We start from the raw sequence: 27815 nt of genomic DNA, 5'->3' as shown, positions 1-27815 counted from the left end.
GCCGCGATCGCGATCTGCAGTGGCAATTCGGTGGGAGGTCCTTCGCTCCCAGCGGGAGTGAGGGACCGTCCGCCGAATTGCCGCCAAATAGCTGGACGTGCCGCCCCTCTCCGGACTGGCCGCCCCAAGCAGCTGCTTGCCAGGCTGGTGCCTGGAGCCGGCCCTGTTGATGAGGTCACAGCTTGAGGTGATGTGGCTTCAGCTCTGAACGTTATGCCACCGTAGGGAAGTGACAGCGTGTGTTCTCAAAGCTTCTAATGAAATGGGCACAGCTACAGGGTCACCATCTTCTTCCCCTTGAAGTGGGGAGGAGAAGGGACATCAGTGGAAAACCATTGAGCCAGAAACACAGACTTGAACTCTAGATTCTAGATCTGTTATCTATCTAGATTTGAACTTCATGGACCTGATTCTCCACACACATCAGAAGCGATGCATTGACTTCAATGAAAATACACCTGATTTACACTGAATGAGACTTCTCATCTCGGTGTGTGTGGGGGAGGGGAGACGAAGACAGATAGGGACCAACCTCTGATCTGAATACTCCCAACATTTGGTTTAAAACCCAATTGCGTTCAGAATTAGTGTTCATGTGTTAGAGGTAGATTTGAACTATAAAATCTTGATCTCAATCCAGATCTGTGGTTTTCGGTCTGACCAGTCTGTAGAAGTTAGAAAATCCATTTCGACACGGTACTCTATTCAGTGTTGGAATCTGGCCTCTGATGCTGGTGCTTAGTTGGTTCTTTGATTTTATTTGAACTTCGTTGTCTCTTTTTATCTAATAAAAATAAGTGTTCAATGAAAAATGCAGTTTCAGCAAAAGTGAAATTTTCTGCAGGAAATTTAATTTTGTCAAAATTTTTAAATTTTCCATCAGCAAACCTGACCAAAAATCTCCCCTATACGCCAGCCATATACTGTATCATAAGTCACCTGATTGAGTAGGCTGACTAGGGAATCCAGCCTAAGGGAAAGAATTAAGGCACGGGGCACCAGACTATAATTCCCATAAGGCACTGTGGCATCATAGGACAATGCAGTGTCTAGTCATACTGACTAGAAACTGAATGTTTCAATTCATGTCAACAAACTGAAACACTTCATTTCAGGAATGTCAGAAGGTTTCATTTAGATCAACAATGTTGAAACATTTCAACATTTCCAATTGGAAATTTTTGGAACTTTTCATGCTGTAAAAAATGTTGACTTTTCTATCCAATTTGAGATGAAAAAATTGGTGAACTATTAGAATTTTCAATGGGCAGTAGATTCTGATTATCACTCAGCTTTGCTGGTGAATCAGACTTGCAGATTAAGACTTAAGGGAACTGTGTTGCTGCTGCTTTGTTACATGCTTGTCCTATAGAAAGAGAGCATGGAGCAGAGAAAGATGAGTGAGGATAAGAAAAAAAAGGGTGAGGAGAACAAGAGTAGACACCTACCCAATGGCAAGTCTGCAAAGGGAAGACAGAAGGAAGACGAAGGGACAGTGGAGAGAGAGAGAGAGAGAATTTCTTTCCCTGGAGCTACTGGTCTCTTTATCCTTCATAGCACAAGTCACTCCTCCCACTATAAATGAAATATTAACAGTCCTGCAGCAGCCACGGGCATCCCGCTGCCTCCCCAGGATCCTACATTAGGGGCACGTAGAGAGAGAGAGAGAGTGAGCCAGGGAAGAAATGCAGCTCTGCTCTCCAGTCCTGAGCAAGGCTATTTAAAGGGGAGGGAAGGAAAGTATAATCATCAGAAATCTGACTGATTGAAATGAAGTGGCTGTGAACCAAGCAAAAAGATGGTGGGGAGGGCGGGGGAGGGAGAAAGAAGCAGGGAAGAGAGGATGATGCTAAAGTGATTCTCATCTAGCTGGCAAAGTGCCCACAACTGCCTCCATGAAAGGCAGGGTGACAACTTCTCGTGAGCGCTGCTGACTGGCAGGAATTCAAAGTGAGGAGGGGTTGGGACTGTATGTCATTATGTGGTGCTTGGGATGGATTGCACATGTCTCTGTGTTTTGGGTTGTATGTCTCCATGGGGCCTACAGCTTCCACTACTGTTCCAGTCCTAGAGCAACTCTGCCAATGTAGTGCCCTCTGTTATCATTGTAGAATCCCTACAATCTCCTTTTAGCTAGCTTGTTCTTCCCATAGGACTGGAAAAATTCAGTTATTGTGGCTGGCCAGTCACTGGAGCTAAATTTCCCTGACATAATCCCAATAGAGGTCTGCCAAGGATGAATTTAGCCCAAGAGGTTTTGGGAGTGGGCTGACGCAAGGTATATAATGGGGAGAGGGCTGGGAATTTAGCAGGACATCACCCCAAGGAGCGTAGTGTTCTCCATGGAAACTTATCTATCTTTTAAATTGTCTGGGGTCTCAGCCAGTAGGAAACTTTCTGGGTTTGATGCTCTCTCATGAGCTATAAAGTGGACTCTGGTTTAGGGAGAGCAGTGAAGTGGGCCATGCCTGCAAAATGCATAACACTTGGACTTCACTTAGTTTTGTTTTTTGTCTAGGAGAAACAAAAGTGATTATGGCTGATAGTAACCCATTTTGGGCCACATTTTCCCTCCTATTGTTACTTGTCCTATGGTAATTGAAACCAAATGATTTCGCAGTGTCACAACATTGCCATGTTTTCAGTTTCATCTCATGGTCTCACATGGTGTGTTAGTTATCATTGTGTATTTTCATGACCTACAGATGCCTAAAATAAATGAAGATGTCTTTAATTATCCCACACACTAAGTCTTAGAGGACTGATCTGGAAAATCCAGGAGCGGCGCGAGAATTTTTGCCGCCCTAGGCGGCAGCGCTCCTCCTCTGAGCATTCGGCGGTGGGGGTCCTTCCGCTCCGCGTCTTCAGGGCAATTCGGCGGCGGGTCCCAGAGTGAGTGAAGGACCCGCCGCCGAAGACCCGGAGTGGAAGGACCCCCTGCCGCTAAATTTCCGCCGAGGATGGCAAAATACCGCCCCCCAAATCCTGCTGCCCTAGGCGACCACCTAGGGTCGCCTAGTGGAAGCGCCAGCCCTGGGAAAATCCAAGGTGTCCCATACTTTTTAAGACAGGCAGTGATCCTTTTATAGCCCAAGTTGGTGTCCTATACATCCCCTAAAGTAGACTTCAGCTTCCCACTTCCAACACCACCCTGACTGGTTGAGAGCAGAAGTTAAAGGACAATTAGTCATTTGGCCGATGCTCCAGAGAGTGTGGGCTGTCCAGCTGCTAGGAAATCAATAGATAAGAGGATGAGGGAAGGAGATAGATGACTGGCACTGTGAATTGTCACTGAAGTTGAAAGCCAACAAATGTAGAACTGATAAAAGGGACATACTTCTCAGGCAAAGCCTAATAAACCTGGATCTGGAACCTATAATAGGACTGGCTGCTTCCTGAGCGCCCCCTTGTGGCCAGAGGTCACTCTCTGGCATCCTGCCTCTCTTTCCTCCTCTTCAAGGCCCCTGAATAATTTACTCAGTCCAAAGGTAATCAAATCACTCCCCTTCTGGGGGGTCCAATATTTTAGTCATCTGGGTACACACTGGCTCTCCAGGCCCCAACCCCAGTTCTCTCCCCTTAGGTAAGGAAGCATCCAGCCCTTCTTCCCAGAGATGGGTCCCAGTTCAAAGGTCTCCTCCCAAGTAGGAGTTTGATGCCCGCAAACCCCATTCAGTGTCTCTTTACTCTTAAGTAGGGAGTTCCCAGCCCTTCTTCCCAGAGCTGGATCCTAATCACAGTCACTTGGAGGCTTTACCTGGCTGGAGTTCAGGCTCCTGGCTCTGATTACTTATTTCCCCTGGTAGGAGCCTTTCTCACTCCTTGAGGTTCCTCTTTCTGTGTATCTTCCTGCTGCCCTCCATCAGGCTCCATCCAGGCTGCTAATGTGGCACAGTAGGGCTGTAGCAGTTTCTTCAGTAATAGGGGTTGGCTGCCCTCAGGCCTCCAGCCCATAAGGGGCAAGCCATCCTGTTACAGAACTCATGCTACAAGACAGCACTGAGGCCAAGAGCTTAACAGGATTCTGAAAGGAGGAGACAGTTATATGGCTAATGAGAGCAATCCATGGGTATGGGAGACTGGACAAAAAAAATTTAAATGAGCGATATAAACCCTTTAAGTTTCAGGATATGAATCAACTGTAACTGACAGTGGTTAGGAAGAAACTTCCCCTGAGGGCAAGTTATTACAGAATTGTTCACTACAGGTTTTCTTGCACCTTCCTCTGAAGCGTCTGTTGCTGGCCTCTGTCAGAGAGAGGATGCTGGACTAGACATAAAGCTGATATGATCCATTTTGACAATGTCTGTGTTCTTGTTTTCATTTCCTAAACCCACCTATGGCGACAGGCCTTGTTGTGAAAGTGTGTTGTCACTTCTCCATCCCTTTGGGATCCAGAACTCAGAACGAGAAGGGGAGCAATGACAGGAGAAGGAGGGATTGGAGCAGAGAGAGAGGGATGGGAGAGGAACAGCTAGGGAAAAAGAGAAATGGGTGGGGGAGAAAGAGGGAAAATTCACTTGTAATTAGAAGACTTGAACTTCAAAAAAGTTAATTAGTAATGAAACTTCTGACTGAATGATGCAGATTTTGAATACCAGCTTTGTCAGCAGTTGAAATTAATTACAGGCTCAGGCGCAAGAGAAGGGGAGAGAGCAGAGAGGGAGGGGGAGACGTTGCAGAAGTGAAGATTATAAACCTGGTTCTAGGCTGTTGCCGTGGTGACTGGAGACAGTCCTTGTGGCTGACAGTGGTGACACATTGAAGGCAGCAGGTAGTTATAATTACCCCCTTCCGTAGACTCAAGTTGACAGTGACCCCTCCCGATTCCGAGCGGGAGATGCTCCATTTTTCTCATCAGACTTTCTCTCTCTCAACTGCAGCTACAATGGGTCTTTTGGAGACCCACCTGCACTGAAAGGAAAACTACAGAGTGACAAGGGCGGGAGCCTTTTTTATGTCATTTTAACCACAAGGATGCTCAACAATGTCACCAGGGAAACCTGGATGGCATCTACAAACTTTCAGAGAGCCAATTTCTAAAAAGGGGAGGAGAAATCTAGTATTGCCAACCCCAAGTGTCCAAAAATCAAAAGTCAGGCCTCAAAAATCAGGTGGTTTTAAAAAATAACAGATGTGGGGTATTTCTGTAGGCACCGACTCCGTGGGTGATCCAGGGCTGGAGCACCCATGGGAAAAAAAATAGTGGGTGCTCAGCACCCACTGGCAGTCTCCCGATCAGCTCCTCCCCATCCCCCGCAGCGCCTCCCACCTGCCGCAGATCAGCTGCTTTGCGGCATGCAGGAGACACGGTGGGGAGGGAGAGGAGCAAGGGCAAGGCACGCTCAGGGGAGGGGGCTGGAAGAGATGGGAGCAGAAAGAGAAGGGGCAGGGGTTGGAACTTGGGGGAAGGGGTGGAGTTGGGGCGGGGCCTGGGGCAGAGCGGGGGTCGAACACCCCCCAGGAAAGGACAAAGTCGGCACCTGTGGATATTTCTATTTGCCTTCTGGTGTTTGGGTCTTTAGGGTTCATATTTTTAAGCTTTTCTCCGCAACCATGAGGGCTAGACATTTTTTATTATTTATGAAAACTGAGATTCTCATGTAATCCATGGCTTCGGGAGCTAGGGCTTTAAGAAAAACACCAAATATTGTGAGATCACAATAAAATCACGATAGTTGTTAAAACTGGGGAATCTATCGGTACTTAAGTGGCCCCATCAACATAGTATTTGAGTGTCTCATAATCTGTTCTGTCACCCGTGTCTGGCCTCGTGCTTAGAAAGGAACCCCTCTTTTAAAACAGTTTCTATCCCCCTTTTATGCATGTGCTTCAGGCAGCAGAGTTCTGAACTCCAGCTTCCTTCTCCCTGTCTTCTGTATAGAGAGACAGTCAAAGTCAATGGCCCTACCCAGAGAAAGCCCCTTGTTCCCGTAGGGGAGAGTCATTCAACATTGCTGGCTCTGTCATAGCTTCTCAGACAGACATTCCACTAGATGTTAAGCCCCTCTTACAAAATGGCTCCTCTAATCCACAAAGGAAGTTGCAATACACCATGAAGGTCACAATACAAAGTAGAGCCCCTGAAACAAAATGGAACCTACAGTTCGACACAGACACGTGTCATAATGGGTTCCTGGTAGAGAACAGTTTAGCAGATGAGAAATGAGAAAAGTCCTCATTTCCTTGTGTATGCAGGAGCATGTTGTCTTCAAGGCCATGAAAATGGAGGGAGAACCAGCAAACTGTGGAGACGCAGCTGAATGACAAACAACCCTTTCAACCCTTACCACCTCCTTCCAACAAAGTACAAAGCAATAACAAACTGTTCCTGTCTGCAGCGAGGGCAGACTGGGGGCAAAATGCAGGACAAGGCATCTCTAGCTTAGATCCAGCTTAGTCCCTCCACAGGGGGTGAAGAGAGGCATAGCCCATGCACCAGGCTGGTGAGTAGGAAGAGAAGTGGAGACTATCCTAGAAACAAGGGGAGAGGGAGAGAGAACTAACCCAGGAAATGGACAGATGCCAATGTAGGAAGAGAGGATTGGTGGAACAGAGAACAGGGATGGAGGAATCAGAGATAGGAGGGGGCAAAGAAAGGAGATGTTGCACAGTTAGGAAAAGGGGTGCTTTTCAAAGCAAAGGAGGGTCAAGAGAGTAGGAAGATGATGCACAAGAAGAAAAAGAAAAATGGGAGAGAATAGGGCTGATGCAAACCCCATTAGAACCAATGGGAATCTTTCCATTCCATTCAATCGGGTCCTTAAAGAAGTGATAGGGAGAATAAAAGACACACACACTCAGAGTTGACAGAGTGAGTGTATTTGATTCATGTCCATATACTTTATGTTTGCAGTGTTGGTTCTAGGATATGAGAGACAAGGTAGGATAGGTAGTTTATTTTTTTGGATCAGCTACTGTTGATGGAAGGGACAAGCTTTTGAGCTTCACAGAGTTCATATCTTCCACCAAGAGCAGCTGGTCTGATAAAAGAGGTTACCTATTCTTCCTCATCTCTCTCATACTTCATAACATTTTCCTGGCAGGCAGGCAGGCAGTTTGCTTTAAAACTTGGTGCTAAAAGGATCTGTTCATACAGTAGTAAGCAGAAAGGACCTTCCTGATGTGGCTGTGAGGGGTGGGCAGGCAGGAGCCAGTGAATGGTGGGGGGCAAAACTGGGGAAGGGACCAAGTGAAGCTTAGGGAGGGAGCTAAATAGGGCCCTGTGTGCATTACCTTCTACTAAGCCTGGTGCTGGCCTCCCAAGGGAGCACAGGAGGAATGTGTTCTTTGAACTGCCTTTGAGCATGATTGAGACACAGCTCAGCCAGTGCCCTTGCTGAGCATTTGTCTGATGTCATGACAAAAGGAAGCTGACTGCTGCTCCTGTTCTTTGGTGAGGGCAGTGGAGGAGAAGGAAGGGAATCCATAGTCCTTCATCACAAAGAGTGCAGGTTTGATGTGCTTCCCTGTCACATGTCAGTCAAGGAAGAGCCCACAAAACAAAGTACAGGGCTTGAAATCTTCTTGAGACATGACAGAAGTCTAGGCCACCATTTTGCGTTCACTTATGTAAGGACCGAGAGACACCACGACATGAGATTGCTCTTTAATAATGGACTTTTCAGCTCTGGTAGTTAAAAGAAAACTATTTGGTCCTGTTGATGCTACAGCATGTCCTTGCACCCCTTGGAGTCTGAGCAAGGTGTCACTGGCACATCCTGGCTCAGTTTTCCATCTCTCAGGTACACAGACTTTTGTCCTTTAAAGCATGCCTCAGAGCCTCATTTATTGATAACAGAAAATGATATAAGTAAACCTGACTCTTAGAAACAGTCTCTAGTTTCTTCTGAACTCTTGCCCCCTCCACGTGGGATCACACTCTGGTTTCTTCTTTAGGCACTCCTCTTTTGGAAACCATCTCAAGCCCTTGCCTTCCGGGTACATCTGTTCTCCTCCCTTCCAGCCTGGAGAACAGTCACTCCTTCAGGTTGCCTTTCAGGCATCTGTTCCCTCCCTGGGAACAGCCTCTCTCACAGTTGCCATTTAGTTACAAGCCAAGCTTCTCCTCTCTACCGGCACTTTCTTCTTCCTGTCAGGGAGCCTTACAGGAAGCAGTTGCTCTACTGCTAATTGTCCATTAACTGGTTACTCCCAGATGGACTTCAGAAAACCACAATGGGCAAGTGAGGCCCTGATTTCCCTGGATTCCCCAGGCTCTAGGACTCTGTGAGGTGCGAAGGTCCCAGAGCACAGATTCCAGCCCGAGCCCATAAGTCTACACAGCAATGAAAAAGCCTCACAGCTTAAGCCCAAATCGGCTGGCACAGGCCAGCAGTGGGATTTTCTTGTTGTGTAGACATCCCCTTAAAGGACAGACACCCACTATAAAGGAGGGTTAGTATAAGTGAAATCCAGGCCCTAAGTCTGTTTAGTTGGGAAAGGAGAAGAATAAAAGGAGGGCGGTATATAATTCTGAAGGGTATAGAGAAGGTCATTCAAGCACTCCTGTTTACACTGCCCCCTAATGTAGAAATGGAGCAGTACTTGATAAAATTAAAAGACAGTTCATTAAAACAAATAGAAGGAAACACTTTTTAATGTAAAGTATAATTAGCCAGTGTAACTCACTGCTGCTGGCTATTATTGAAGCAGATATCTTACTTTAAACAAAGGATTCAACATTTTTTATGAATAAGTGTAGCTTCTGCAGGGACACCAATGTAGCTAAGAAAACAATTACAAGGATTATCAATCCTCATGCTTCTGGGCATAAACTGGTCACCAGCTGGGGTCAGGAACACAATTTTCCCCTGTGGTGATAGTATAGCACAATTAGGCACATCATGGAAGTTTTATCCAACATTGATCACTGTTGGAGGCAGAATAACAGATTAGATAGACCATTGATCTGTTCCATTATGGCAGTTCCATGTTTCTAAGTTCTTATCAAGGAGAGAAAATGATTTCTAGGCTTTGAAACCTTAAGTTGTACTCTCCCCAGGAGAGACTCTTACTTCTAGGTTCCACTCCATTGTGTTGGATGAACCCTGTCCTCATATGCTGAAGACCTTTGCAGCTTTTGAGTGGAGGGCATGATGGGAAATCTGTTTCTATCACACTGAAGTTGTAACAGTTCAGCAAACCACTGAAACAGGAAGTTGGTGTGTGTCTGTGTTCAACAATGGATGTTAATTTGCATAAATAGCCCACAATGCTTTGAGTTACTTGAATCTGTCCCCAAAATGAGTTTCAACTTGTTTTTTTTTTTCCTGGAATGAAATGGGAGGAGGAGGGTAAAGGATGGAGACAGAAAATATAGGGATCAATGACTTGGCTATTATATCACCTGGAATTTTGTTTTCTTTAAAGATGTCTATTTTGTCATCCCAAGTTTTAGGTCAGTTGACCCTAGCTGAGTTTTCCTTGACTCTCTATTTTCCTTTGCACTTGGTTTGAGTGTGTCAGCATGATGGTGATTCTACTGAACTGTGTTACCCTGGGGATGTACCAGCCTTGTGATGATATGGACTGCCTCAATGACCGGTGCAAGATCTTGCAGGTAAGCAGTCTCCTGCCCTTTAATGGGAGAAGGTGCACCATTGGCTGAGGCTCAGGCCAGTGTTCTAATTGTTATGTCTGATGTTTCCCTTCCATCTGCACTTAGCTTTTTCTGGGAAAGGGTGGCAAGGACCAGGGCTGATTGGGGGGAGGAGGAAAATCGGGGACAATTGTACTGGGGCCCTGAGCTCGGGGCCCCACTCCCAAACATCTGTAAAGTCTGTTTAAATAAAGTGAAATGGGAGCGGGCGTGGCCCCACAAACATGGTGTAGTGGAGCCTCAAATTTCTCTCAACAAGGATACCCATAGCAACGTACTAGCTTGCTTTAAAAAAATCACAAGAGTTTGCCAGAGAGAGAGAGATTGAATGTAGTCTCTGGCACTAGAATATAGATAGTTCACTTATACTCTATGTATTCCTATTTATCCAGCCATGTTCAGAGGTAACTTGTCCAGCACCTGCACTGTCCAGCACTGTCAGTCACTCATTTTTGTGCACACTGAAATTTATATTCATCTACACACGCTGAACTGTAGACCAAAAGGGCAGCGAGCTCTTGTTAAACTTACCCTCCATTTTCCCTGTGGCTCCTTCAGGTATTTGATGATTTCATCTTCATCTTCTTTGCAATGGAGATGGTGCTGAAGATGGTGGCCCTTGGGATCTTTGGCAAGAAGTGTTATCTTGGAGACACCTGGAATCGCCTGGATTTCTTCATTGTGATGGCTGGGTAGGTTAACTGTTTTCTGTGTTTTTACAGTGTTGGAGTGTTGCAGTGTTGCATGCAGTTGGGACATGGTCCCCATCTTAGGGTTGTGGCAAGCAGGGCTTTGGAGCGGAGCCTGGAGCTGGAGCGCGGAGCAGCTCCAGAGCAGTGGATCTGCAGGTTTTTGCCTGGATCTGGAGCGGAGCCGGAGCACAGCTCCAAAGCCCTGGTGGCAAGTGCTGGAAGAGAATAGAAGGTTCTTGGGGGTATTTTTTACGCACAGGAACAGATTCAGCTCCCATTTACTTTAGTGAAAGGCCAGCACAATTCCGGTAAAGTGAACATTGCTACTCTTGATTTGCCCTGCTGTAACTGAGAACAAAACCAGCTGAGGTGTTTGTGGCTTTGTTGCTTTGTGGGCATCGTCCCTGAGAACCTGGAATCATGCATGTGCTCAGTTCAGCAGGATTGTGGAGAAACAAGTAGACAATGAGGTCCAGACCTTCCACCACTGTGAATTGGTGTAACTTCCTCAGTGCAGGGGAGCTAAGCTGATTTACATCAGCTGAAGCTCTGGCTCTGAAACCCAGCAAGCTTTTTTAACGTAATTGGGCCAATGAGGTGTCGCCTTGGCCGAAATCAGTGCAACAGCTCTGCTTCCACTAGCTCAGCTTTAAGATTAAAAGCATCCTTTTAGAAACTGTGGGTCTCTGCCTTTGCATCACATCAGTCCACCCCACAGCACCTTAGGGACAAGTTGACATTTGAGCATTTTTAACAACAAAGTTGCTATGGTGAAGCTCTGATTTCCCAAGCCTCTGCGCATGCACCGCCAAAAGCCCACATGAATTGCCACTTGAATGTGAGGTGAAATTTTACTCCTTGCACTGGCGAGTGCAGCTTGTTTTTAATCAAATTGCCCCATGGCAGAAATTTTGCTGTTTACAGAAGAAAATATGGCTGGTTTTTTTGTTTTGTTTTTTTTTTACAGCGAACAAAACACAAATAGCTCCTTTCTAGAGGTATCCCCACCTCCCTTTTCCTCCCTGCAGGGAATAGCCAGCTTTCATTGTCATCTAGAACTCAGTATCACTGGTTGAGCTGGCAGAGCCGTTCAAGCTTACCCCACACAACTGTTCCCCAGGGTGAATAATAGGAACATCTTTTACATTTGTTTTTAATACACCTGTCTGCAACAAGGCTTGAAAGATGTTTCCCTTTGGGTGTGAGGACAATTGTTTCCTGATGCACTAAACTGAGACCTTCAAACTCATTTAATTTGTTGTCTGAGAGATGAAGGTAGGTGCCCAGTGGGGAAATCGGCCTGTACCTAAAAGAGAATGGAAGAAAATGAAAGATCCTGTGTTTCAACACTGAAAGCAACGTGGGTGAGATGGGAAGAGCCTTCCCATCTTCCAATTCCTGAGCCTGGTGTTTCAGTAGCTAGGATCTTTAATTAAACTGGCCCCACATTGTGGTGAGCAGGAGGTAATCGATGGAAAATAAGTTAAAACAACTGAATCATGTTGCATTACACCTCCCAGCGTACTGATTCTGAGCCTCTGTAACAGCAAGGTACAGCTGAGCGTATGGAGGGGGTAGTGTAGTGGCATGAGAAGTGATGTTAAAGGAGCGATATCAAAGCTCAGATTTTTGAATTGCAAAAGGACAATAAGTGCATTTGAATGGAGTGGCTTGGAGCTGGTTGTATTTCTCTGATCATGTTAAGATCTCTCAGAACCACTCTGTCATTCAGGAAATAAAGAAACAAATCAACAGAGCCAGACGTGTACCCAGAAACCTCCTGCTACAAGACAGGCCCAAAAAAGAAACCAACAGAACTCCACTAGCCATCACCTACAGTCCTCAGCTTAAACTTCTCCAATGCATCATCAGTGATCTACAACCCATCCTGGACAATGATCCCTCACTTTCACAGACCTTGGGAGGCAGGCCAGTCTTCGCCCACAGACAACCTGCCAACCTTAAGTATATTCTCACCATCAACCACACACCACACCATAACAACTCTAACTCAGGAACCAACCCATGCAACAAACCTCGATGCCAACTCTGCCCACATATCTACACCAGCAACACCATCACAGGACCTAATCAGATCAGCTACAACGTCACCGGCTCATTCACCTGCATGTCCACCAATGTTATATATGCCATCATGTGCCAGCAATGCCCCTCGGCTATGTACATTGGCCAAACTGGACAGTCACTACGCAAGAGGATAAATGGACACAAGTCAGATATTAGGAATGGCAATATACAAAAACCTGTAGGAGAACACTTCAACCTCCCTGGCCACACAATGGCAGATGTAAAGGTAGCCATCTTACAGCAAAAAAAACTTCAGGACCAGACTCCAAAGAGAAACTGCTGAGTTCCAGTTCATCTTCAAATTTGACACCATCAGATCAGGATTAAACAAAGACTGTGAATGGCTATCCAGTTTCTCCTCCCTTGGTGTTCACACCTCAACTGCTAGCAGAGCACCTCACCCTCCCTGATTGAACTAACCTCGTTATCTCCACACTGATTTATACCTGCCTCTGGAAATTTCCATTACATGCATCTGAAGAAGTGCGGTTCTTACCCACGAAAGCTTATGCTCCCAATACTTCTGTTAGTCTCAAAGGTGCCACAGGACCCTCTGTTGCTTTTTACAGATTCAGACTAACACGGCTACCCCTCTGATACTCTGTCATTCAGGTCGGGATTAAGACTCCATTCCAGGTGGACACAGAAATCCAGTTCCTTGACTTGGAATGAGGAGACTGGGAAATGGATGGCTTCTCCCTGTCTGATGCTAAGCAGCATATCCCATTAGGGAATGCCATTCACCTTTCCATGTCCAACGCCAGCACCAGAGATGCTAGACTAGAACCTCAAATCTGAACCCCTTCTACACGGGCAGCACGTAGAAGAGCCTCCCCAAAATAAAACAGGCTGGCCAGGCAGGGGGCAAATGCCAGATGCAGGTCATCTTCCTTTGGAGGTGCACCAGCCCTCCGCCTTCGTGCCCTGGGAGCAGATGTGCCGGAAGCTCCCTAGAAATGGTGGGGCCACCAGTGTCTGGACCATGGCCCTGCCCCCCGCTGTGCCCCTCCTCCGCACGGCCCTGCCCTTAAGGCAGGAAACCCTTTGTATGTGATGGGGCCATGGCCCTCCTCTCCCCCCCCACCCTCCTGTTCCAGTGTCCCTGGCCATGGTGTCCTCACTTTTAAAAGTGGGAGGGCTATGCCCTCCTCCTTTTTTCTTGCCTTAAGGGCAAGAGATGGGGGAGAGAGGGCAGAGAGGAGCGAGTGAGGGCAGGACCTCGGGGCGGGGGGGGGGGGGGAAGCGGAGTGGTGGCAGGGCGTAGGGGAAGGGCAGAGTGTGGGGGGAGCCTTAGGGAAGGGGTGTGGCCACTGTCTGGGAGCCGGTGGCCCCCCCACTTCTAGGGAGCTTCCAGCGCTGAGGTAACCTTCCCAAAAGAAAGAGTCACTTTCTGCCTATAAAAACAACAAGGAGTCTGGTGGCACCTTAAAGACTAACAACAGATTTATTTGGGCATAAACTTTCGTGGGTAAAAACCTCACTTCTTCAGATGCATAGAGTGAAAGTTATAGATGCAGGCATTATATACTGACACATGGAGAGCAGGGAGTTACTTTGCAAGTGGAGAACCAGTGTTGACAGGTCCAATTCAATCAGGGTGGATGTAGTCCACTCCCAATAATAGATGAGGAGGTGTCAATTCCAGGAGAGGAAAAGCTGCTTCTGTAATGAGCCAGCCACTCCCAGTCCCTATTCAAGCCCAGATTAATGGTGTTAAATTTGCAAATGAATTTTAGTTCTGCTGTTTTTGAAGTCTGTTTCTGAAGTTTTTTTGTTCAATGATAGTGACTTTTAAATCTGTAATAGAATGACCAGGGAAATTGAAGTGTTCATTTACTGGCTTTTGTATGTTACCATTCCTGATGTCTGATTTGTGTCCATTTATTCTTTTGCGGAGGGACTGTCCGGTTTGGCCAATGTACATGGCAGAGGGGCATTGCTGGCACATGATGGCATATATAACATTAGTAGATGTGCAGGTGAATGAGCCCTTGATGGTGTGGCTGATGTGGTTGGGTTCTCTGATGGTGTCACCAGAGTAGATATGGGGACAGAGTAGGCAACGAGGTTTGCTACAGGGATTGGTTCCTGGGTTGGTGTTTCTGTGGTGTGGTGTGGTGTGTAGTTGCTGGTGAGTATTTGCTTCAGGTTGGGGGGTTGTCTGTAAGCGAGGACTAGCCTGCCTCCCAAGGTTTGTGAGAGTGAGGGATCATTTTCCAGGATAGGTTGTAGATCGTGGATAATGCGCTGGAGAGGTTTTAGCTGGGGGCTGTATGTGATGGCCAGTGGTGTTCTGTTATTGTCCTTGTTGGGCCTGTCCTGTAGTAGGTGATTTCTGGGTACCCGTCTTGCTCTGTCAATCTGTTTCCTCACTTCCCCAGGTGGGTGTTGTAGTTTTAAGAATGCTTGATAAAGATCTTGTAGGTGTTTGTCTCTGTCTGAGGGGTTGGAGCAGATTCGGTTGTATCTTAGGGCTTGGCTGTAGACAATGGATCGTGTGATGTGTCTTGGATGGAAGCTGGAGGCATGTAGGTACATATAGCGGTCAGTAGGTTTCCGGTATAGGGTGGTGGTTATGTGACCATCACTTATTTGCACTGTAGTGTCCAGGAAGTGGATCTCTTGTGTGGACTGGTCCAGGCTGAGGTTGATGGTGGGGTGGAAATTGTTGAAGTCCAGGTGGAATTCTTCAAGGGCCTCCTTTCCATGGGTCCATATGATGAAGATGTCATCAATGTAGCGCAAGTAGAGGAGGGGCACTAGAGGATGAGAGCTGAGGAAGCGTTGTTCTAAGTCAGCCATAAAAATGTTGGCATACTGTGGGGCCATGCGGGTATCCATAGCAGTGCCACTGACTTGAAGGTATAAGTTGTCCCCAAATCTGAAGTGGTTGTGGGTGAGGACAAAGTCACAAAGCTCAGCCACCAGGCGTGCTGTGGCCTCATCAGGGATACTGTTCCTGACAGCTTGTAGTCCATCCTCATGTGGAATATTGGTGTAAAGTGCTTCTACATCCATGGTGGCCAGGATGGTGTTTTCAGGAAGAACACCAATGCATTGTAGATTCCTCAGGAAGTCAGTGGTGTCTCGAAGATAGCTGGGAGTGCTGGTAGTGTAGGGTCTGAGGAGAGAGTCCAAATAGCCAGATAATCCTGCTGTAAGAGTGCCAATGCCTGAGATGATGGGGTGTCCAGGGTTTCCGGGTTTATGGATATTGGGTAGCAGATAGAATACTCCTGGTCGGAGTTCTGGGAGTGTTTCCATGTAGATTTGTTCCCGTACTGTAGCTGGGAATTTCTTGAGCAGATGGTGTAGTTTCTTTTGGTATTCCTCAGTGGGATCAGAGGATAGTAGCCTGCCTATGCCCTTCTGATATCATGGGAGATTTCAAATCAAGTCCTGGATACAAATCCGACATGTTTGGTTATGATTTCAGATTCAGAACTGGACGGGGCTTGTTTTCTGGTTCTGGTGCAACTGTCCTCATGAGATATCGGCCTGTGATGGTGGAAATCTCATGAGATTGTCTGATCTCACAAGACTTCTCCCATTAGAGAGATTCCTCCCACTTACTTATATAAGTAGAACCCTGAGTGGATACAAAATTTATGGCCATGGATATAAAGCGGATATCCGTGGAGCTGCAGGGCTCTACCAGGAACCACAGCGGCAAAAGCAGCAGCATGTTGGGCCGTCACTCACAGGAGCCAGCGCCCAGCCTGGACAGCTCATCCCGCGTGGCTGTACCGCCCCCAGTCCTGCTCATTGGCTGCTGTCCCTGGTCACATTAAGGTGTGCAAGCGGCTTGCATGCTCCCGGACAGGAGTCTCTTCTATGCAGTGGTGTGCACATAGGTGCTGGAACTAGGGGTGCTGGGTTCCCTGGCTTGAAGTGGTTTCAGTTATATCCAGGGTTTACAGTTTGGTTCAATGGCTCTCAGCACCTCCACTATACAAATTATTCCAGCACTGCTGGGTGTGGTCTCTTGTCCGGGAGCATGTGAGCCGCTTGCACACAGTAGCACGACCAAGGACAGCTGCCGGTGAATCTGGGGCTGCCACAGTGGGCAGAGCTGGAGGTGGTACAGCCTCTCTGGAGGATCTGCCCAGGCTGGGCGCTGGCTCCTGCAAGCAACAGCCTGACATGCTACTGCTTTCACCGCTGTGGTTCCTGGTAGAGCCCTCCAGCTCCACAGGTATCCACTCTATATCTGCAAACATCCGCATCCATGGATATAAATTTGTATCTGTGCAGGGATCTATATATAAGCTATTTTATAATGTGTATATTATGTTATCTGTCAGAGAGAGACGAGAGCCATTAGTGCTGTGTAAGAACTAGTTGTTATTTGTTGTTTTATTATTTGAAATCCATTAATGTTGCTTATGCAATTTGGGTGTGATCAAACTAATGTTTGCCATCAAAATCTGAATGCAAGCTTTTATTCAGCCTCAAACCCAACCCCAGAACCCCAGTTCTGATTTAGCCTCCAACCCAAATCCTCATGTAACCTGTCCAAAATCCAAACCCCTCCTTGCTGGCTCATCTCTGACTAGAACTGACTCCGTTAGAAACCTCTGTTTGCCTGGAAGTCCCATGGAAATCCTTGACACTGGGTCCTCAGGTCTCCTATCTCATTTAACTACCTAAATCAGAATCAAGTCATTCCTCTCCCCTGCCCTGTACTGCGGGCCATGTCTTGTTCTAAATCAATTCCATGGCAGAGTTCCCATTGACTTCAATAGGGCTCAAATTTGGCTCAAAAAAGGAAAGTGTGGTATTGATAGAACTAGGCACCATCAGGCTCCTCTCCTCAAACCAAGGGAAAAACGAACAACTCACCTGCCCCAAAACAAACACCCACCCAGTCCACCAGACCGAGAGCCCAGGATTAAAAGATCACCCTGTGGCCAGAAAAAGTAGAGGAACAACAGACAGCTGGGGAGACTATCCTATGGGGCATTCCTGGGTGGTTTAAATTACCTCCCTCTGACTATTTGCGACAATAGTATCCTTTATCCAAAAAAAAAAAAAAAAAAAAAAAGTGGCAAAAACAAAAAGAACAGTCATTTGGGGTGATTCTCAGCAAATGGTGTTCTGGTTGCATAAACTTGGTTCACTTGTTCATTAGTTCAAGTAATTTATTCATTCGGTCGTTTTTTCTCTCGCTCTCTTTTCACTACCTTTAGAAAGCCAGAAGCTATAGTTTTAGTTAACTGAATTCCCTTGTCCGCCCCCTGCCCTGCTCGCCCTTTCTCCCCACACAATCCAGCCCCTTGAGGAAGAAGACTTCGTTGTCACTAAAAATGTTCAGTTTCCATGGCAATGGAAGCTGACATCACCAGAACTTTCTCCCCCTTCCCTCCCTAGTTTTTGGAGTGGTTTAGAAAAAACAAAACAAAATTTAAAAAAAACAAACCCCCAAACCGGCCCTCACTAAGTCAATATTTTCCTTCTTTATTATTCCTCTTAAGAAATCTGCAAGCTCCCAAAACGAAGACAGCTGTTGCAGGGTTAAAGAACGCATATGCCTGTGCGCACATGAGCGATGAGGCTGCAATCTGGCTTGTAGATATTCCAGCCTTCAACTAGTCACTGGATGACAGTAGTCTCCAGGTACCCAGATGTCTAATGTGGGCTGCAGTTGTCACCAACTATCCTGGTGGGATGCCCTCCTCTTCACCTTTTGCTTTAGATGTTATCTGCTGTGATTTATGGCCTGCATTTCCCAAAAATGTCTAGTGATTTTGCATGCTGGATTTTGTGGGTGCTCAACTTGAGACAACTTAATGGGACATGGAAAACCAGGCTTCTTTTAGGGTCTCAAGTTTGGGCACCCAACATCACTAATCACTCTGGAGAATGTAGGTCAGTGTCTCCAGACCTAGGCCACCAATTTTTGGAATGGAATATTCACTCTAACTTTCCTGATCTGGCAGCTCACTGCCTGTAAATAGTGATGTATTCACTTTCCTTGTTCTAATCTGTGTGTGTGTTTGTGTGTGTGTGTGTGTTTGAGGTTGGAGGGGGTTACTGCCTGTTCAGGATGAGGAATTCACTCTGAATGTCCTGCTTTGAGGGTTGCCAGTTAGCTGAGGTTTTATATAATCATGCTACCTTCCTGATCTGTGGGGGGATCGCCTCCTATTTAGGGAGGAGTGTTTACTCTACCTGTCCTGATCCTAGATGCCATTATTACCTGTCCTTGGTGGGATGTTAACTTTATCTCTGATCTGTTTTGTGGGGCCCACTACAAGCCTAGATTGGGATATTCATGTGACCTGTCCTTACATGCGCATATGTGTGTGTGTAGGTTGAGAGAAAAGGGCTGATGTTCATAGATTACATAAGGCCAGAAGAGACTGTTGCGATCATCTAGTCTGTCCTCTTGTGTAACAAAGGCCTTAGGACTTCCCTGAACTTATTTCTGATCCAAGTCTGAAACTGTCATTGAACTAGAGCATGTTTTTCAGAAAAACATCCAATCTTGATTTAAACATTTCCAGTGATGGAGAATCCACTACTATCCTTGGCAAATAGTTCCAGTGGTTAGTTACTCTCACTGTCAAAAATTTGTGCTCCAGCTCTGGACTGAAATTGTCTAGCTTCAACTTCCAGCCATTGGATCTTGCTATACCTTTGTCTTCTAGATTGAAGAACCCTCTATTATCAAATTTCTGTTCACCATGGAGGTACTTACAGACTGTGATCAAATCACCCTTAAGTTTCTCTTTGATAGGTTAAATAGTTCGAGCTCCTTGAGTCTGTTACTATAAGGCATGTTTTCCAATTCTTTAATCATTCCTGTGGCTCTTCTCTGAACCCTCTCCAATTTTTCAAGATGTGACTCAGGGTGCCTGGGGCAGCCCTCACTGGAAATGCCAAGGTCAGGGCAGGCTGCAAAAGGGAGAGCAGATACTCCCAAGACTGGTGGGTAACACTGAAGTTAAACTCCCCAACCAGTCACAAACTGTGGTGCTGATCCCCCACACTGGTTATCAAGAAGCAAAAGATAAATCACGCAACCCACTTTATTGTATTCCAGTTCTCTGGTTCCCAGTCAATACATAGATCCAGTACAGTGAGCAGTTATTTAAAAAACTCTGCTCACATATGCAAAATGTTCTTCTGACCCCAAAGGGTCAGCCACATTATCAGGTCAATATAGGTTTGGATCTTACCCAAAATACCACGCTGCCCGTCAATCCTTTAGTGTCTAAAACTAAAGGTTTATTATCAAGAAAAACAGAAGAACAAGAAGAGAGATGTTAAATGGTAAAGCAGTCACATACATACAAAGACTTCAAAGTCCATATATCAGGTTCTTAGTAGTATTGGTGAGTTTGCTGGCTTGAAAGTTCCTCTGGAACACATCCACAGCTTGGATGGATCATTCAGTCCTTTGTTCAGAGCTTCAGTTTGTAGAAAAGTTACTCCAGAGGTAAGAAGCAGGACTGAAGACAAGAAGCAGGATTGATGACAAAATGGAGATAATGCAGCTGCCCTTTATAGTCTTTTTGCCATGTGTCTGGTACTTCCTTTGTTTCACACACAACAAACTCATAGTACACATCATTGAAAGGCCTTAGAGTTCTTTCCATAGGCATGCCCCTGCATGCCTTGCTGAGTCGTAAGGTGTAGTCTCGGCTCCTTTCAGAGGGTTCATTGTACAGCTGATGTCCCTTGATGGGCCATCAAGCAGGCCTAGTGCTGGTGCCATTATTTCTGGCGGGGGGTCACCCAGAAACACTGCACAAGTTTGGAAATACAGATATACCCTACATATCTATAACTCATGGACCACTGCTCAAAGAGCCAGGAAGCGATACAAACATATGAATAAGATCATCATATTTGGCAAATTATGACATTTTTGCAGATACCTCACACGGCAAATCTGGCACGATTCATTGCAATTTTATAATATTGGTATCAACAATATCATAAAGTGTCTCCTATATTCCATATAGCGTCACACAAGATTCTTCTTGAAGTGTGAGCACCAGAACGGGACACAATATTCCAGTAGCAGATGCATCAGTGCTTAATGCAGAGGTCAGAGAGCCTCTCTACTTTTATTTAATATTCTTGTTAATGCATCCAAGGATCACATTAGCACAGGGTCACACTAGGAACTTATGTTCAGCTGATTATCCACCATGACCCCCCTGTCTTTTTCAGAGTCACTGCTTACCAGAATAGAGTCCCCCATCCTGTAAGTATGGCCTACATCTTTTTTCTTAGATGTCTGATCTTACATTTGACTGCATTGAAATGTATATTGTTTGCTCCAGATTGCTCTGTATCAGTGACCTGACCTCTTCATTATTTACCACTCCCTCTACCATTGTGTCACCTGCAAATTTTATCAGTAATGATTTTTTTTTCCAAGTCAGTGTAGGACCAAGAACTAATGTGGGACCCCTAGTAACACACCTTCTTGATGATAATTCCCTATTTACAGTTACGTTTTGAGATCTATCAGTTAGCCAATTTTTAATCCATTTAATCTGTGCCATGTTGATTTTGTGGTGTTCTAGTTACATCAATACAATTATAGTCTTTATCAACAAAACCTGCAATAATATCAAGATAGTTGATAAGATCTATTTTTCATAAGCCCATGTTGATTGGAATTAATTATATTACCCTCCTTTAATTCTTTCTTAATTGAATCCCATATCAGCTGTCCCATTAATTTGTCTGAGATCTATGAGGAATCATGGGTCTCAAACCCAGGTCAGCAGGTGCCCAGGTAGTCCTTGGACTGCTGCCACTACCCAGCAGCTCACTGATACCAGTGGACCGTAGCTCACCAGAGGCACCACCCACAAAGCTCCTGATTGGAGGAGGTGTCAGGCCTCTCTGACTCACTCAGACTTACTATTTAAGCCAAAAGGAGGCACAGGAAGTTGTCTGAGCAACTTGAATTCCTGACTGGCCGCCACCCTGCCTTCTTCCAGCCTTCTTGCCTGGTTCCAGATCCCTGCTTCTATGCCCCACATCTGGCTACAACCCTTGACTTGACTTTTTGCTCTGGGTCTGACCCCTGACCCTGTCTCTTGTTCCTGATCCCTGGCACTGGGTCCTGGCTCCAACCACTAGGCGGGACCACCACTAGAACTGACCACCTATAACTTGGTCCATGACAGGATTGATGTCCGGCTGATAGGCCTTTACTTACTGAGGTCAACCCGTTTACCCTGCTTAAATAGTGGCCCAACATTAGCTTTCTTAGAGTCCTCTGGAACTTTCCCAGTTTTTCAGGAAATATTAAAAATCAATATTAACAGTCCAGAGAGCTTCTTGGCCAGCTCTTTCAAACTCTTTCATGCAAGATATTTGCACCTGCTGATTTAAAAATGTCTGTCGTCAGTAGCTTCTGTTTAAAATGCTTCTTAGTTACTGTTGGAATGGAAAGTATTTCACCATCATCTTATTATGTAAATACATCATCTGGATTTTATCCAAATATAGAACAAATATTTATTAAATATTTCTCCTCTTCTGCATTACTATTCACAATTCTACCACTTCCATCTATTAGTGGACCACTACTATTACTAGGATTCCTTTTGTTCTTGATTTATGTAAAAAAAAAAAAAATCCTTCTACTTGTCTTAACTCTGCTGGCCATAGAGTTTTCCTTATGTCCTTTTGCTTCCCTAATGAATTTCCTACGTATTCTAGCTTCTTATTTATGTTCATTGCTGTCAACTGCCCCTTTTTCCCATTTGTATTTTTTGCTTTTTGCTTTGTTTTTGTTATTGCTGCTTTCATTTCCTTCTAAGCCAGGTTATCTTTTTTAACCAAGATACTAGATGTTCTTCTCGATTATGGGATTGTGGCTTTTTGGGCATCTAGTAAAATGTTCCTAAACAGCTCCCAACTATCATTCAAATTTTTCTGATTTAAATTCTTTCTCTCAGATGATTTGGCTCATAATTGTTCTAAGCTTTGGGAAAACGGCCCTTTTAAAGCACCAAGTATACATATTACTGGTTTGGACTTCATTCTGTTTGCACATAACCAATGTGATTAAGTCATGATCACTTTCTCCTAAGCTAACTTTTAGTTCTGTGAACAACGCCTGTATATCTGTTGAAATGACATCTAATATAGAATTCCCCCATGTTGGATGTAATGCTTTCTGAGTTACGAAGTTTTCATTTATAATGTTTAGAAATTTCAAAGATGTTTTAATACTGGCAGCATGAGACCTCCAGCATATGTCACTCAAACTGAAATCTCTCATGATGATGCAGTTTTTTCCCCTACACATTAGAGGTAGGTGCTTAGCGAGCCAATCATCATGTTCTCTAGTGTGATCTGGTGGTCTGTAGCAGACACCAACTAGTACCCAGGATTGCGACTTATCTGTTAGAACATTGATCCATAAGCATTCAAGATAATTTGCTTCTGAGTTGTCAGTGACTTGGAAACAGGTAATGCCATTTTTTACATAGAATGCCACTCCTACTTCCCTTTGCCCACTCAATCCTTCCTAAATAGCTTATAGCCATTGATTTTAACATTCCAAATGTGCAAAACTTTCCACCAGGTTTCAGTAATGCTAACTAGGTGAAATATATTCTCACAAATGAGCAATTGCAGTTCCTCTTGTTTATTACCCAGGTTCCTGGAACTGGCTGCCTAGGTAATTAAATTTTTTCTTTTCATCCTTTGGTCCTTGATTATTTTGTTACCAACATCTTGATTTTGTGGGAAATCAGAGCTCATTTATTCCCCTTTTCGCTCTCCCCTTTCATTGCTAGGGCCCCACTGACAAGTCAAGCCAATCTGTGCCATAGAAGATTGTTCCCTTTCTTCAAGCTGAGGTCATCTAAATTGTACAGCCCCCTCTACTCACAGAAGGTGGCCAATATTCCATAAAACCAAACACTTTACCTTATGCAACTTACCTAGGCACCAGTTCACTTCCCAGAATCTTCTGAATTCCTTTGTGTGCGGGATGGGAAGGATCTCTTAGAAAGATCACATAGACATTCCTCTCCTCCTTCAACACCTGTCCAGGTTCTCTGAAGTCGTCTATAATTAAGGCTAAGATTTTGTCATGATTATTTTTAGTAAAATTCATGGGCAGGTCATGAACAATAAACAAAAATTCATGGAAGTGGTGACCTGTCTGTGAATTTTGCTACTGCGGCTCCATGGTTTCTCCCGCCAACGTAGTGGCTGGGAGCTGTGGGGTTCCCCCTCTGCCCGTGGCAGCTGAAAGCTGCAGGGGGGCCCCCTCTGCCAACAGTGGCTGGGAGTTGCAGGGTGACCATATTTCCCAAATTGAAAACGGGACACCCCAAGCCGCTTGCCTGAGGTGCTCCCACCCCCTCACTTGAGGCTGTTGCCTGTCGCTGGAACCCTGAGGAGGTCCCCCTCAGGAGTCTGTCGCCTGTCACTGGAACCTTGCAGGAGGCTCCCTGTCACTGCTGTTGCCTGTCGTTGGAACCCTGCCAGGGCCCTGCTGGCTGCCAGCTTCAGAGTCCCGCAGCCCCTGAGGCTGAAGTGGAGAGTCACAGAAGTCACGGATTCCGTGACTTCCATGACCTCTGTGACATAAATGGAGCCTTATCTATAATCTATGGTGTAAGTGTCATGTGAAGCAGTGTCATTAGTGCTCATATACAGCATCACCAGTGGAGCCTTGCCTGCTGACTTCAGAAGCCCTTCCAATCTTGCAGTCACATCTCTTGGCTTGTCTCCAGGCTGACAGCACACCACCCTATTGTCTGCCTGTCCCTTGCAGAATGTTCTTTCCATTCTTTTAGCATAGAATCCCTGACAAACACAGTCTGCCTTCTTTGAATGGTTGGAGATCTTTTCATGGGCACTCTTGATAGTCTTGTGGGTGGGGCTGAGTAGTTCTTCTAACTCTGTGGGTATTCTTCCTGGTCCTCTTCTCTCTGGTGGTCACAGCCAGCCCATTCTCATATGCCTCCAGCCACACAGAATGTTGCCTGGTCCTCTTGTCTCTGGTGGTTACAAACTGCCAAGCCTCCTCTCTGGTTCCTTGGTCACCAGTTTCTTTCTTTCTTGATTCTGAGAGGAGAGGGGTGCATGTGATATTACTTGAATCTGGTTTGCTAACTACTCCTCAGTCTTTCTGATGCTCTGTAGAGTCAATACTTGTCCTTCCAAATCACAAATCTATTTTTCCAGCACAGCCACCAACTTCCACTTCATGCAGAGGAAGTCCCTTCTGGTTTCAAGCAGGAAAGAAAACGTCCATTGCTGGCATCAGGGTATTGAACATAGAACTGTAGCTAGAAAGAGAGCCTCTCACACTCCTTCTCTCAGCTCCCCTGTTTGCAGGGCTGGATCCAGGTTTTTTGCCATCCCAAGCAAAAAAAAAAAAGCCGGAATGCCATGGCCGAAGCAAAAACAAAAAGTGTCACCCCTTGAAAAGTGCCACCACCAAAGTGCCGGAATGCCGCCTCTTGGAAAGGGCCGCCCCAAGCACATGCTTTGAACACTGGTGCCGAGAGCCAGCCCTGCATGTTTGCCACTCCCGTTCACCTGGCAAATGACTTCTACACTTCTAGCTTCATCTCTCGCTAACAGGGAGGGATTAACCGCTCGAACTTCAAACTCTGGGGTTGAGTACATACCCAAAGTTCCCAGCACACAGTCCTTAGAGAGACATAAACAAATAGACTCTCTCTCCTGGCCCATTCAGGGGCCCAGAAGCCCAGCCAGGTGACCCTCATGGAGAATAAACAACAGCCTGAACACACAACTCACTCTGAATGGGTGCTGCTGGTTACTTAGTGGGATATGACAGTATCAGTGTATGAACTCTGTTTCCACACATTCTATATGGGCACAATGACTGCATAAGTCTGGGCTTGCCCAAGGGCAGCCTGTTGCACTTCGTTTCAGCCAGCTGTCCTTCTCGGGGAAGGTGTTAAACACCTCGCTGAAGGACTGTCACCGAGAGCCATCTCTTGTTATCAACACTGAATGACTCTCGGCTACTGGCTCACCCCCATGGAACAAGAGTCTCTATACAGGAACCTATAAGGGGCAAGCGAACCTGACCGGTGAGTCGGGAGCTTCTCAAGCCAGGTCTAAGCTATGCCAGCAAATGTTCATAGCTATGACAATCAGAGATGTGAAGAGATGAGTTCCCTGACTCTCATACCTGTGTTGGCAACCCCCCCTGATGTAGACGCAATTTTACTGGTATAGCTTGTTTCACTCAGGGGGCTGGAAAAAGCTATGCTTGCAAAGTTTTGTTGGTATAGTTATAGTGGCTAGGAGTGTGGGGAAAAAAATCACACCTCCAAGGGGACAATGATATGCTGCTAAAAGCCCTAATGTAGCTGCAGGAATCCTTTTGCCTGTATAGCTTATGGAGTTGGTTTAACTATACTAGTAGAAGATCTCCTTTGTTTGGTATAACCTGCATCTCTACTAGGTGGCTTTGCCCACATGGCAATACCAATATAGCTATGCCAGCAAAGCACTTGTGGTGTTGACAAGCCCCTAGTGTAGAGCTGGCCTCAGCATGAACATGTGGTACAGAGACAAGGGTCCTGTTAGAGAGCGGGGTCCTGCTCTGTATTGTGGGGGCAGCCATGGCCACATATAAGAAGGAATTGCAGGAGGATGAGGGCAGGAGGGACGGTATGCATCCTGAAACTCTAACGAACCTCAGACTCACAAGGAGAAGTGAGCTCTGACTAGGACAAGGGATTTTTGTTATTTTCAAGAATCTGTAACTGCTGAATGTTTTAAGAGTCAAAGTGACTGTGTTCTTTGCTAAGCCTGTGAAGCCTAGAAGCCCAGAGTGGCCCACAATCTACGTGGAGTTCAGGAGGAGCATCCCTCAGTAGCTTGGGGACTCTGGAGGTCTCAGACACTGGTTTCAGGCGCTAGGACAGCTGGATGGTGGTGTCCCACCTCCCAAGGCAGGGCACTGGACAAAGGTCTCAGTCTGGGAGTATTCTCTAGAATCCCAGAGCTAAGAAATAGTTGCTAGGCTTTACCCAGACCTAGTTGGCTTGGAAGTACAAGGGACCCAGTATCAGGGTCCACCCACAACAGACTGATGACTATACAGGGGGGCACGGTCCAGGCTGTAACACTCAGCACTTGTGGAAATCAAGTCACTGATTGAAGTGCCTAAATATGGATTTATGAGCCTATTTTTAGGTTCCTGCTTTTAAAAACCTAGGCCCCACATTCTTTCTTCAGTTCCCTGAGCTGTTCAGTCTCCCCTAGCTTTCTCATCACAGAGAGAAAACCTGATTATGTCTTATATATTAGTCACAAAGTGTCCCTCCAACTGTTAAGACATTCCGACATTTTCTCTTATTACTAGGTTTGGAGGGAAATGTGAACATACAGGGGTGTGACATAATCACATCCCATTCAGCTAGGGAAAGATATCATAGACTCAGGCAGCTTTCAGCAAGCCTTTGCTTGGAGAGACATTAAAAAAAAACCTGATTAAATCAAAAATTACTTACTCAATTAAGTTATCCTGTACAGCATGGGGTTTGGTTTTGTTTATATTTTGTTTTTAATAAGAAATGGAGTAAAAATTCCCATTGCCAGCAAAACAAGGAGGGCAAAAATTCTATTGCATCTCCCAGCTCTGCTGCTAGTGAAGGGTTATAATTGCATTGGCATGAAATCTGATTTTAGAAGAAATAAATAAAACTGCTAAGCCAATCAGATTATGGTATGCAAAGAAATCTAAAGCAAACTGTCATGATTGGCCAAGTCTCATCTGATGTCATTTGATGGTTTTCTCAGTGTGAGGAATGGAAGGTGTTATTCGATGGTTTCCTCAGTAGTTTTGCTTGACCCTTTAGGGCCCGTTTTCAAGCCTTGCCACAAAAGTTATGATTGCAGAATGTGTGCAAGAGCCTTCAAACCTCATGGTTGAGTGTTTGTCTGGATACATAGCATGAGATATTGCTAATCAATATGTATTGAGTGCTGATAGTGTCCTCAGTGCTGTCGAGAGCCTGAAGTAGAGCCTTGCAACCCGACACGTACTCAGTGGGACCTAGCTACAAGTGTTGGATTCGGCTTGGGTCAGGTCTGCAAATAACTTGACACTCTCGAGCTTGGTCGGGTTTGGGCTCAGTTCAGTTAGCCATAGCCAATGCCAACACTGCTTGGAACATGAGCACCGGGGGGCTGCTCCAACAAGGGGATCGAGATGTGAGTGGGACCTGCCCCAGTGTGGGTATGGGGATGGATCCTGGACTCAGCTCCTCACATCAATGGCACCATGCTGCTTTCAGGACAGTCTGCTGCTTTCTCCTTGTGGATAAGCCAGGGTACGTACTTTACTAATGAGGCCTCATAGCAGGTGTCTTTCATGATACACTGTTCACTTAAGCAATTTAGCTTCTTATTTGCTTTCTTGCCTTCCTTGCTCTTGCTCCGCCATTATTGCTGTT

The 27815-nt window shown here is 45.8% G+C and overlaps 1 protein-coding gene across 1 annotated transcript in view; it reads left to right on the top strand.

Annotated features, from left to right (window-relative positions):
* Positions 1–9451: 9451 nt before the first annotated feature.
* CACNA1I (calcium voltage-gated channel subunit alpha1 I) overlaps positions 9452–27815 on the top strand; it is a 116542-nt gene continuing 98178 nt past the window's right edge. Inside the window, exons 1-2 of the mRNA XM_034790613.1 lie at positions 9452–9562; positions 10160–10293. Of these exons, the coding sequence (XP_034646504.1) occupies positions 9470–9562; positions 10160–10293 (227 nt within the window). The 5' untranslated portion in view covers positions 9452–9469. The remainder of the gene's footprint in view (positions 9563–10159; positions 10294–27815) is intronic.

The sequence above is a fragment of the Trachemys scripta genome, chromosome 1 (assembly GCF_013100865.1).
Source record: "Trachemys scripta elegans isolate TJP31775 chromosome 1, CAS_Tse_1.0, whole genome shotgun sequence".
Taxonomy (NCBI): Eukaryota; Metazoa; Chordata; order Testudines; family Emydidae; genus Trachemys; species Trachemys scripta.
Note: the sequence above shows the minus strand (reverse complement) of the source record. Positions and strands in the feature narration are given on the sequence as shown.